General features: G+C 56.5%; 2 protein-coding genes across 2 annotated transcripts; both read left to right on the top strand.

The window, feature by feature from the left end:
* Window positions 1–3,580: 3,580 nt before the first annotated feature.
* Window positions 3,581–3,886, top strand: LOC142593042 (feather keratin-like). The gene has a single exon (XM_075706392.1). The coding sequence runs from the start codon at window positions 3,581–3,583 to the stop codon at window positions 3,884–3,886; it is 306 nt and encodes a 101-aa protein (XP_075562507.1).
* A 5,078-nt stretch (window positions 3,887–8,964) lies between these two features.
* On the top strand, window positions 8,965–9,270 carry LOC142593041 (feather keratin-like). Its single transcript, XM_075706391.1, has one exon. The coding sequence runs from the start codon at window positions 8,965–8,967 to the stop codon at window positions 9,268–9,270; it is 306 nt and encodes a 101-aa protein (XP_075562506.1).
* Window positions 9,271–13,158: the final 3,888 nt, after the last annotated feature.

The following is a 13,158-nucleotide window of genomic DNA, read 5'->3' as shown; positions in this document are numbered from 1 at the left end:
CAGCCTTTCTGCCCTCGAGCAGATCAACACTCCCGCCCAACTTGGCGTCATCTGCAAACTTACTGAGGCTACACACTCGATCCTCTCACCCAGATCATGGATAAAGATAGTAAACAGAACTGGCACCAATACTCAGCCCTGGGGATCACCACTTGTGACCGGCTGCCAACCACATTTCACTCCATTCACCACAACGCTTTAGGCCTGGCCATCCAGACAGTATTTACCCAGCAAAGAGTGCGCCCATCCGAGCCATGAGCAGACAGTTTCTCCAGGAGAACGCTGTGGGAAACGGTGTCAAGGGCTTTACTAAAGTCCACGCAGACAACATCCACAGCTCCTCCCTCATCCACTAAGCGGGTCATCGTGTCATAGAAGGAGATCAGGTTAGTCAAGCAGGACGTGCCTTTCATAAACCCATGCTGACCAGGCCTGATCACCTGCTTGTCCTCTATGTGCCACCTGATGACGCTCAAGATGATCTGCTCCGTGACCTTCCCTGGCACCGAGGTCAGGCTGGCAGGCCTGTAGTTCCCCCAGTCCTCCTTCCGGCCCTTCTTATAGATGGCCATCACATTTGCTACCTTCCAGTCAACTGGGACCTCCCCGGTTAGCCAGGACTGCTGAGAAATGATGGAAAGTGGCTTGGTGAGCACTTGTGGCAGCTCCCTCAGTACCCTTGGGGGGATCCCATCCAGCCCCATAGACTTGTGTGTGTCTAGAGTGGGGCAGCTGGTCGCTAACCATTGCATCTGGATTATGAGGGCTTCATTCTGCTCCCTGTTGACCAACTTTCTTCCACAGAACGACTCGCTGGCCAGCACAGCAAGCACAATCACAACAAACAGAATCATTTAGATAACAAGGAAACGCTGGAGATCACCCAGTTCAATGCAACCTCCTCAAGCAGGGTCAGCTCGAGCAGGCTCTCCACGACCATGGCCAGTCAGCTTTTCAGTCTCTCCAAGCATGGACACTCCCAACACCTCTCTGCACAACCGCTTCCACTGCTTCACCACCCTCGCACTGAAAAACCCTTGCCTTCTCTGCCAAGGCAATGCCACGTCTTTGCAGCTTTCTCCATTCACTAGCATGGCCTGTTGCCCAGCGCCATTCCTCCCCAGAGGCAGGACTTTGCCCTTCCCCCTCTTCAACTTCAGCAGATTCCTCTCTGCCCTGTTCTCCAGAACCTCCAGCTCCCTGGGAAAAGTGGCACAAATGACCAGTGCCTCAAACACTCCTCCACATTTTGCATCCTCTCACAACTTGCTGACGGGGGCACTCCGTCCCACTGACCGTGTCACTGAGGACGATGTTGAACAGTGTTGGCCACAACGATCCAAGTCCTGGGCTACACCACTTGAGAATTGCCTCCAGATGCACTTTGGGCCACTCATCACAAGCCTCTGGGACCAGACCTTCAGCCACTTTGCACTCCACCTCACTGGCACCTTACGCACCCCGTACATTCTTGGCTTGTCTAGCAGCACGCAAGGGGAGGAAGCGTCAAAGGCTTCAGTAAAAGCTTGAGGTAAACACCAGACGTGGCGCTCTCCTCCCCCACAAAGCGACTCACTTCAACGTAGGGAGACACGGAGGTCAGAAAGCACGATTTCCCCTTCGTAAATGCATGCCGACAAGGCCCCATCACCTCCTTGTCCTTCCTGGCCTTGGCAGCGCTTTCCAGGAGCATTTCCTCCATTGCCTTCACATCAAACAGGGGCAGGCTCACCAGCCTCTACTTTCCAGATCCTCCCTCTTGGTCGTCTGCAAAAATACAGGGGATATGAGCTTTCTTCCCGTCTTCAGGAACTGCCCAGAAGAACCATGACCTGTCCAAGCTAATGGAGAGGGACCTCCCAAGGACAGCTGTCAGCACCCTCCGCATTCGGGCATGCAACCCATCAGGCCCTGGGGACTTACGTGCACCCAGTCACACAGCACTCCTTCTTACCTCTTCTCATCTTCCTCGCCAACAAGCACTGCTCGCCTGACAAACAGCCTGCAAACGCTCACCTCGGCTCAACTGGGGCACGCCTTGCCATTCATCAACCCTTCCGCATCCATCCACCACTACCAGGCTCTCAGTTCTGCAGCCACGTGCTGCATGCTCGCCTCCAGCTCCCCTCGCCAATCTCCAAATCCTCCTTCTCCCGTCAAACACTGTGCAGAGAAGCACCCTCAACCCTCAGCACTCACCGCAAAGAAAGACCCCAAAGGCCCCGGCTCAGCACCTCCTCTGCCAGATGCTCCCACTCACCCTATGCCTCTCGCCACACTCACAGGCTCTCCAGAAACTCACCTGCCCTTGCAGGGTGCCCCATAAACAATCAGAGAGTCATTTGGGTTGGAAAAGACCTTTAACATTAGCCAAGTCTGACTGTTAACCTAGCATGTCCAAGTCCACCACTAAACCATGGCCCTAAGCACCACGTTTCCATGTCTTTCTGATACCTCCCGCGATTGTGAATCAACCACTTCCCTGGGCAGCCTGTTCCAGTGCTTGATAACCCTTTTGCTCACACACTTTTTCCTAACATCCAATCTGAACCTCCCCTGCTGCAACTTGAGGCCCTTTCCTCTTGTCCTATCAAACACCCACACTTCCCTCAAATGCTCCTCAGAAGTCTCGCTATCTAGACCCTTCACCTCCTTCACTGGCTCTTCTTTGGATGTGCCACACAAGAGACCAAGCACTGCGTCACGTCAGAGCCCAGGCTGCAAACCTGAACACCCCAGCTAAGGGGAGTACTACGGAGGAGCCAACACAAGCCTTTGGGGAGCGCGCAAGCGTTCCCAACGCCACAGGGCTGGCGAGCTCTTAAGCAGGCCTGCCAAGACAATGTCCTGCTCTTGCAAGACAGAGACCCAACGCAAGGGAAGGGGCAACCCCTCACGCCCCACACACCTCCAGAGCGCGCACCACTCTGCCAGGGCTGTGAGGAAATGAGGCCCCTCTTCACCACGCACCCACAAACCACACCACACGAGTGCCATGGCATGACCTCACTGATGACACCCTACCTCTCCTACGCTTTGGATGCGTCTGCCAAAAACCCTGACACGCACCTTCCAAGAAAAGCCTCCCAAACACAAACTCTCCCTTAAAAAATGCAGCCAAGACCAAGTGGACACGTCCTCAAGACGAGAACATGAAATTGCAGAACTGCGGCAACAAAGACACGCCCCACCTCATTACTCCCCAGGCTGTGGCACGCAAAAGCTGCTCGCTGCAAAAGGCTCTCATGCGCAAAGCCTGGCCCGCCCCTCCCGGACCAGCATAAAAGACGCACCAGCGCCTCTCTCCCTCACACACTTCTCCTCACCCCTTCTCCTCCAACGTCAACAAGGTGAGCCCCAACCCCCTTCTCCTCCTTTCTCCTGCCCCACCTGGCCCCTCTCTCCCACCACCCTCTGCCCACACCTTCACCAGCCACAAAGCCTCCCCACCGCCACGCTCCCCACCGCCACACAACACGCCTCCACGCTCCCCTGCCCTCCTGCAGCACCGCTCCTCGCACCCCCACGCCCCTCCGCTTCCTCAACACCCTCTCTTCCAGGGACCCCCCGCACCACAGACATGGCCTGCAACAACCTCTGCAACCCCTGCGGACCCACCCCGCTGGCTAACAGCTGCAACGAGCCCTGCGTCAGGCAGTGCGAGGACTCCCGCGTCGTCATCCAGCCTTCCACCGTGCTGGTCACCCTGCCAGGACCCATCCTCACCTCCTTCCCCCAGAACACCGCCGTCGGATCCTCCACATCGGCTGCCGTGGGCAGCGCTCTCAGCGCCCAGGGAGTGCCCATCTCCGGCGGCTTCGGCTACGGCTACGGCTTCGGAGGCCTGGGCTGCTTCGGCGCCAGAAGAGCCTGCTACCCCTGCTAAGGGCCCTCGCCACCACCCCTGACACCAGCCACCCACCCCCTGGGAGCCACTTCATGGACTGAGGACGCACCGACGCGCTCTTGCTCGCACGCGGACCTGCCGTCCACACCTCTTCCTCTCAAGGCACCAAGCAAGGAAGCAGGGAAGGGGCCAGCACGGGCTGCCTGGAAACATGGCCCGTGTACCTCCTCCTCTTCTCCCGCTTCTCACAAGACAAAGACCACCAGGCACCTCTGCCACGCTGCTCCCACTGCGGGGCAGGAACACCTCGGTCCGCTGGCAAAATCTACTGCATGCAAGGCACCTCAGTTGATGGTCGCCCTACTTGCACCTAAGAATGCCTCCCTCCCACTTGGTGCTCCTGCCTTTTCACTCTTTCTTCACCTCAATAAAGTTCTCCTGCATGCCAGCCTCAGACGCCTCTTCTTCCTCTCTTCTGCCAAGGCTCTTCCAACCTCACCTGGCACAAAGCCAGGGCTCAACAGGCCGTTGCGCTGCGTGGGAAGGGGCTACAAGGCCTCTCTTAGGAAGTGGGTCCCCAGCAACAACAACACCACAAAGACTGGCACATGAGGGCTGCAAGCCTCTGACACAAGCCCTTCACTTGCCCAAACAAAGCCTTGGACACGGAAACGAACTTTTACCCAGGTCTCTGACGCAAGCTCCCCATGGCAGAACGCGCTCAGCATCATAGAATCCTTCAGGTTGGAAAAGACCCTTAAGATCATGTACTCCAACCGTTAACCCAGCACTACCAAGTCCACCACTAAACACCACCTGTACATGGCTTTTAAATACCTCCAGGGCTGCTGACTCAGCCACCTCTAGGGCAGCCTGGTCCAATGGTTCACAACCTTGTCCGTGAAGAAATTTCCCCTAATAGCCAAGCTAAACCTCCCCTGGCACAACTCGGCGCCATTTCCTTTTCTCCTGTTGCTTGTTACTTGGCAGACGAGACCAACTCCTACCTCGCTACAACCTCCTTTCCGGTAGTTGTACAGAGCGATAAGGTCTCCCCTCAGCCTCCTTTTCTCCAGGCTAAACAACCCCAGCTCCCTCAGCCGCTCCTCACAGGATTTGTGCTCTACACCCTCCACCAGCTTCGCTGCCCTTCTCTGCACACGCTCCAGCACCTCAGCGTCCCTCTGGTAGTGAGGGGCCCAAAACTGAACACCATAGTCGAGCTGCGGCCTCACCAGTGCCGAGTACAGGGGAACAATCACTGCCCCAGTCCTGCTGCCCGCACTGTTTCTGACACAAGCCAGGGTGCTGTTGGCCGCCTTGCTCACCTGGGCACACTGCTGCCTCATATTCAGCCGCCTGTCAGCCAACACCCCCACGTCCCTTGCCGCCGGGCAGCTTTCCAGCTGCTCTTCCCCAAGCCTCTAGCGTTGCATGCGGTTGTTGTGACTCGAGTGCAGGACCCACCACTTGGCCTTGTTAAATCTCATACAGCTGGACTCGGACCATCGATCCAGCCTGTCCGCATCCCTCTGTACAGCCTTTCTGCCCTCGAGCAGATCAACACTCCCGCCCAACTTGGCGTCATCTGCAAACTTACTGAGGCTACACACTCGATCCTCTCACCCAGATCATGGATAAAGATAGTAAACAGAACTGGCACCAATACTCAGCCCTGGGGATCACCACTTGTGACCGGCTGCCAACCACATTTCACTCCATTCACCACAACGCTTTAGGCCTGGCCATCCAGACAGTATTTACCCAGCAAAGAGTGCGCCCATCCGAGCCATGAGCAGACAGTTTCTCCAGGAGAACGCTGTGGGAAACGGTGTCAAGGGCTTTACTAAAGTCCACGCAGACAACATCCACAGCTCCTCCCTCATCCACTAAGCGGGTCATCGTGTCATAGAAGGAGATCAGGTTAGTCAAGCAGGACGTGCCTTTCATAAACCCATGCTGACCAGGCCTGATCACCTGCTTGTCCTCTATGTGCCACCTGATGACGCTCAAGATGATCTGCTCCGTGACCTTCCCTGGCACCGAGGTCAGGCTGGCAGGCCTGTAGTTCCCCCAGTCCTCCTTCCGGCCCTTCTTATAGATGGCCATCACATTTGCTACCTTCCAGTCAACTGGGACCTCCCCGGTTAGCCAGGACTGCTGAGAAATGATGGAAAGTGGCTTGGTGAGCACTTGTGGCAGCTCCCTCAGTACCCTTGGGGGGATCCCATCCAGCCCCATAGACTTGTGTGTGTCTAGAGTGGGGCAGCTGGTCGCTAACCATTGCATCTGGATTATGAGGGCTTCATTCTGCTCCCTGTTGACCAACTTTCTTCCACAGAACGACTCGCTGGCCAGCACAGCAAGCACAATCACAACAAACAGAATCATTTAGATAACAAGGAAACGCTGGAGATCACCCAGTTCAATGCAACCTCCTCAAGCAGGGTCAGCTCGAGCAGGCTCTCCACGACCATGGCCAGTCAGCTTTTCAGTCTCTCCAAGCATGGACACTCCCAACACCTCTCTGCACAACCGCTTCCACTGCTTCACCACCCTCGCACTGAAAAACCCTTGCCTTCTCTGCCAAGGCAATGCCACGTCTTTGCAGCTTTCTCCATTCACTAGCATGGCCTGTTGCCCAGCGCCATTCCTCCCCAGAGGCAGGACTTTGCCCTTCCCCCTCTTCAACTTCAGCAGATTCCTCTCTGCCCTGTTCTCCAGAACCTCCAGCTCCCTGGGAAAAGTGGCACAAATGACCAGTGCCTCAAACACTCCTCCACATTTTGCATCCTCTCACAACTTGCTGACGGGGGCACTCCGTCCCACTGACCGTGTCACTGAGGACGATGTTGAACAGTGTTGGCCACAACGATCCAAGTCCTGGGCTACACCACTTGAGAATTGCCTCCAGATGCACTTTGGGCCACTCATCACAAGCCTCTGGGACCAGACCTTCAGCCACTTTGCACTCCACCTCACTGGCACCTTACGCACCCCGTACATTCTTGGCTTGTCTAGCAGCACGCAAGGGGAGGAAGCGTCAAAGGCTTCAGTAAAAGCTTGAGGTAAACACCAGACGTGGCGCTCTCCTCCCCCACAAAGCGACTCACTTCAACGTAGGGAGACACGGAGGTCAGAAAGCACGATTTCCCCTTCGTAAATGCATGCCGACAAGGCCCCATCACCTCCTTGTCCTTCCTGGCCTTGGCAGCGCTTTCCAGGAGCATTTCCTCCATTGCCTTCACATCAAACAGGGGCAGGCTCACCAGCCTCTACTTTCCAGATCCTCCCTCTTGGTCGTCTGCAAAAATACAGGGGATATGAGCTTTCTTCCCGTCTTCAGGAACTGCCCAGAAGAACCATGACCTGTCCAAGCTAATGGAGAGGGACCTCCCAAGGACAGCTGTCAGCACCCTCCGCATTCGGGCATGCAACCCATCAGGCCCTGGGGACTTACGTGCACCCAGTCACACAGCACTCCTTCTTACCTCTTCTCATCTTCCTCGCCAACAAGCACTGCTCGCCTGACAAACAGCCTGCAAACGCTCACCTCGGCTCAACTGGGGCACGCCTTGCCATTCATCAACCCTTCCGCATCCATCCACCACTACCAGGCTCTCAGTTCTGCAGCCACGTGCTGCATGCTCGCCTCCAGCTCCCCTCGCCAATCTCCAAATCCTCCTTCTCCCGTCAAACACTGTGCAGAGAAGCACCCTCAACCCTCAGCACTCACCGCAAAGAAAGACCCCAAAGGCCCCGGCTCAGCACCTCCTCTGCCAGATGCTCCCACTCACCCTATGCCTCTCGCCACACTCACAGGCTCTCCAGAAACTCACCTGCCCTTGCAGGGTGCCCCATAAACAATCAGAGAGTCATTTGGGTTGGAAAAGACCTTTAACATTAGCCAAGTCTGACTGTTAACCTAGCATGTCCAAGTCCACCACTAAACCATGGCCCTAAGCACCACGTTTCCATGTCTTTCTGATACCTCCCGCGATTGTGAATCAACCACTTCCCTGGGCAGCCTGTTCCAGTGCTTGATAACCCTTTTGCTCACACACTTTTTCCTAACATCCAATCTGAACCTCCCCTGCTGCAACTTGAGGCCCTTTCCTCTTGTCCTATCAAACACCCACACTTCCCTCAAACGCTCCTCAGAAGTCTCGCTATCTAGACCCTTCACCTCCTTCACTGGCTCTTCTTTGGATGTGCCACACAAGAGACCAAGCACTGCGTCACGTCAGAGCCCAGGCTGCAAACCTGAACACCCCAGCTAAGGGGAGTACTACGGAGGAGCCAACACAAGCCTTTGGGGAGCGCGCAAGCGTTCCCAACGCCACAGGGCTGGCGAGCTCTTAAGCAGGCCTGCCAAGACAATGTCCTGCTCTTGCAAGACAGAGACCCAACGCAAGGGAAGGGGCAACCCCTCACGCCCCACACACCTCCAGAGCGCGCACCACTCTGCCAGGGCTGTGAGGAAATGAGGCCCCTCTTCACCACGCACCCACAAACCACACCACACGAGTGCCATGGCATGACCTCACTGATGACACCCTACCTCTCCTACGCTTTGGATGCGTCTGCCAAAAACCCTGACACGCACCTTCCAAGAAAAGCCTCCCAAACACAAACTCTCCCTTAAAAAATGCAGCCAAGACCAAGTGGACACGTCCTCAAGACGAGAACATGAAATTGCAGAACTGCGGCAACAAAGACACGCCCCACCTCATTACTCCCCAGGCTGTGGCACGCAAAAGCTGCTCGCTGCAAAAGGCTCTCATGCGCAAAGCCTGGCCCGCCCCTCCCGGACCAGCATAAAAGACGCACCAGCGCCTCTCTCCCTCACACACTTCTCCTCACCCCTTCTCCTCCAACGTCAACAAGGTGAGCCCCAACCCCCTTCTCCTCCTTTCTCCTGCCCCACCTGGCCCCTCTCTCCCACCACCCTCTGCCCACACCTTCACCAGCCACAAAGCCTCCCCACCGCCACGCTCCCCACCGCCACACAACACGCCTCCACGCTCCCCTGCCCTCCTGCAGCACCGCTCCTCGCACCCCCACGCCCCTCCGCTTCCTCAACACCCTCTCTTCCAGGGACCCCCCGCACCACAGACATGGCCTGCAACAACCTCTGCAACCCCTGCGGACCCACCCCGCTGGCTAACAGCTGCAACGAGCCCTGCGTCAGGCAGTGCGAGGACTCCCGCGTCGTCATCCAGCCTTCCACCGTGCTGGTCACCCTGCCAGGACCCATCCTCACCTCCTTCCCCCAGAACACCGCCGTCGGATCCTCCACATCGGCTGCCGTGGGCAGCGCTCTCAGCGCCCAGGGAGTGCCCATCTCCGGCGGCTTCGGCTACGGCTACGGCTTCGGAGGCCTGGGCTGCTTCGGCGCCAGAAGAGCCTGCTACCCCTGCTAAGGGCCCTCGCCACCACCCCTGACACCAGCCACCCACCCCCTGGGAGCCACTTCATGGACTGAGGACGCACCGACGCGCTCTTGCTCGCACGCGGACCTGCCGTCCACACCTCTTCCTCTCAAGGCACCAAGCAAGGAAGCAGGGAAGGGGCCAGCACGGGCTGCCTGGAAACATGGCCCGTGTACCTCCTCCTCTTCTCCCACTTCTCACAAGACAAAGACCACCAGGCACCTCTGCCACGCTGCTCCCACTGCGGGGCAGGAACACCTCGGTCCGCTGGCAAAATCTACCGCATGCAAGGCACCTCAGTTGATGGTCGCCCTACTTGCACCTAAGAATGCCTCCCTCCCACTTGGTGCTCCTGCCTTTTCACTCTTTCTTCACCTCAATAAAGTTCTCCTGCATGCCAGCCTCAGACGCCTCTTCTTCCTCTCTTCTGCCAAGGCTCTTCCAACCTCACCTGGCACAAAGCCAGGGCTCAACAGGCCGTTGCGCTGCGTGGGAAGGGGCTACAAGGCCTCTCTTAGGAAGTGGGTCCCCAGCAACAACAACACCACAAAGACTGGCACATGAGGGCTGCAAGCCTCTGACACAAGCCCTTCACTTGCCCAAACAAAGCCTTGGACACGGAAATGAACTTTTACCCAGGTCTCTGACGCAAGCTCCCCATGGCAGAACGCGCTCAGCATCATAGAATCCTTCAGGTTGGAAAAGACCCTTAAGATCATGTACTCCAACCGTTAACCCAGCACTACCAAGTCCACCACTAAACACCACCTGTACATGGCTTTTAAATACCTCCAGGGCTGCTGACTCAGCCACCTCTAGGGCAGCCTGGTCCAATGGTTCACAACCTTGTCCGTGAAGAAATTTCCCCTAATAGCCAAGCTAAACCTCCCCTGGCACAACTCGGCGCCATTTCCTTTTCTCCTGTTGCTTGTTACTTGGCAGACGAGACCAACTCCTACCTCGCTACAACCTCCTTTCCGGTAGTTGTACAGAGCGATAAGGTCTCCCCTCAGCCTCCTTTTCTCCAGGCTAAACAACCCCAGCTCCCTCAGCCGCTCCTCACAGGATTTGTGCTCTACACCCTCCACCAGCTTCGCTGCCCTTCTCTGCACACGCTCCAGCACCTCAGCGTCCCTCTGGTAGTGAGGGGCCCAAAACTGAACACCATAGTCGAGCTGCGGCCTCACCAGTGCCGAGTACAGGGGAACAATCACTGCCCCAGTCCTGCTGCCCGCACTGTTTCTGACACAAGCCAGGGTGCTGTTGGCCGCCTTGCTCACCTGGGCACACTGCTGCCTCATATTCAGCCGCCTGTCAGCCAACACCCCCACGTCCCTTGCCGCCGGGCAGCTTTCCAGCTGCTCTTCCCCAAGCCTCTAGCGTTGCATGCGGTTGTTGTGACTCGAGTGCAGGACCCACCACTTGGCCTTGTTAAATCTCATACAGCTGGACTCGGACCATCGATCCAGCCTGTCCGCATCCCTCTGTACAGCCTTTCTGCCCTCGAGCAGATCAACACTCCCGCCCAACTTGGCGTCATCTGCAAACTTACTGAGGCTACACACTCGATCCTCTCACCCAGATCATGGATAAAGATAGTAAACAGAACTGGCACCAATACTCAGCCCTGGGGATCACCACTTGTGACCGGCTGCCAACCACATTTCACTCCATTCACCACAACGCTTTAGGCCTGGCCATCCAGACAGTATTTACCCAGCAAAGAGTGCGCCCATCCGAGCCATGAGCAGACAGTTTCTCCAGGAGAACGCTGTGGGAAACGGTGTCAAGGGCTTTACTAAAGTCCACGCAGACAACATCCACAGCTCCTCCCTCATCCACTAAGCGGGTCATCGTGTCATAGAAGGAGATCAGGTTAGTCAAGCAGGACGTGCCTTTCATAAACCCATGCTGACCAGGCCTGATCACCTGCTTGTCCTCTATGTGCCACCTGATGACGCTCAAGATGATCTGCTCCGTGACCTTCCCTGGCACCGAGGTCAGGCTGGCAGGCCTGTAGTTCCCCCAGTCCTCCTTCCGGCCCTTCTTATAGATGGCCATCACATTTGCTACCTTCCAGTCAACTGGGACCTCCCCGGTTAGCCAGGACTGCTGAGAAATGATGGAAAGTGGCTTGGTGAGCACTTGTGGCAGCTCCCTCAGTACCCTTGGGGGGATCCCATCCAGCCCCATAGACTTGTGTGTGTCTAGAGTGGGGCAGCTGGTCGCTAACCATTGCATCTGGATTATGAGGGCTTCATTCTGCTCCCTGTTGACCAACTTTCTTCCACAGAACGACTCGCTGGCCAGCACAGCAAGCACAATCACAACAAACAGAATCATTTAGATAACAAGGAAACGCTGGAGATCACCCAGTTCAATGCAACCTCCTCAAGCAGGGTCAGCTCGAGCAGGCTCTCCACGACCATGGCCAGTCAGCTTTTCAGTCTCTCCAAGCATGGACACTCCCAACACCTCTCTGCACAACCGCTTCCACTGCTTCACCACCCTCGCACTGAAAAACCCTTGCCTTCTCTGCCAAGGCAATGCCACGTCTTTGCAGCTTTCTCCATTCACTAGCATGGCCTGTTGCCCAGCGCCATTCCTCCCCAGAGGCAGGACTTTGCCCTTCCCCCTCTTCAACTTCAGCAGATTCCTCTCTGCCCTGTTCTCCAGAACCTCCAGCTCCCTGGGAAAAGTGGCACAAATGACCAGTGCCTCAAACACTCCTCCACATTTTGCATCCTCTCACAACTTGCTGACGGGGGCACTCCGTCCCACTGACCGTGTCACTGAGGACGATGTTGAACAGTGTTGGCCACAACGATCCAAGTCCTGGGCTACACCACTTGAGAATTGCCTCCAGATGCACTTTGGGCCACTCATCACAAGCCTCTGGGACCAGACCTTCAGCCACTTTGCACTCCACCTCACTGGCACCTTACGCACCCCGTACATTCTTGGCTTGTCTAGCAGCACGCAAGGGGAGGAAGCGTCAAAGGCTTCAGTAAAAGCTTGAGGTAAACACCAGACGTGGCGCTCTCCTCCCCCACAAAGCGACTCACTTCAACGTAGGGAGACACGGAGGTCAGAAAGCACGATTTCCCCTTCGTAAATGCATGCCGACAAGGCCCCATCACCTCCTTGTCCTTCCTGGCCTTGGCAGCGCTTTCCAGGAGCATTTCCTCCATTGCCTTCACATCAAACAGGGGCAGGCTCACCAGCCTCTACTTTCCAGATCCTCCCTCTTGGTCGTCTGCAAAAATACAGGGGATATGAGCTTTCTTCCCGTCTTCAGGAACTGCCCAGAAGAACCATGACCTGTCCAAGCTAATGGAGAGGGACCTCCCAAGGACAGCTGTCAGCACCCTCCGCATTCGGGCATGCAACCCATCAGGCCCTGGGGACTTACGTGCACCCAGTCACACAGCACTCCTTCTTACCTCTTCTCATCTTCCTCGCCAACAAGCACTGCTCGCCTGACAAACAGCCTGCAAACGCTCACCTCGGCTCAACTGGGGCACGCCTTGCCATTCATCAACCCTTCCGCATCCATCCACCACTACCAGGCTCTCAGTTCTGCAGCCACGTGCTGCATGCTCGCCTCCAGCTCCCCTCGCCAATCTCCAAATCCTCCTTCTCCCGTCAAACACTGTGCAGAGAAGCACCCTCAACCCTCAGCACTCACCGCAAAGAAAGACCCCAAAGGCCCCGGCTCAGCACCTCCTCTGCCAGATGCTCCCACTCACCCTATGCCTCTCGCCACACTCACAGGCTCTCCAGAAACTCACCTGCCCTTGCAGGGTGCCCCATAAACAATCAGAGAGTCATTTGGGTTGGAAAAGACCTTTAACATTAGCCAAGTCTGACTGTTAACCT

This window comes from Pelecanus crispus, chromosome 2 (assembly GCF_030463565.1).
Source record: "Pelecanus crispus isolate bPelCri1 chromosome 2, bPelCri1.pri, whole genome shotgun sequence".
In the NCBI taxonomy this organism is placed as follows: domain Eukaryota; kingdom Metazoa; phylum Chordata; class Aves; order Pelecaniformes; family Pelecanidae; genus Pelecanus; species Pelecanus crispus.
Note: the sequence above shows the minus strand (reverse complement) of the source record. Positions and strands in the feature narration are given on the sequence as shown.

Coding starts and splice junctions, on each gene's coding strand:
- LOC142593042 (XM_075706392.1), top strand. CDS start 3,581: ATGGCCTGCAACAACCTCTGCAACCCCTGCGGACCCACCCCGCTGGCT.
- LOC142593041 (XM_075706391.1), top strand. CDS start 8,965: ATGGCCTGCAACAACCTCTGCAACCCCTGCGGACCCACCCCGCTGGCT.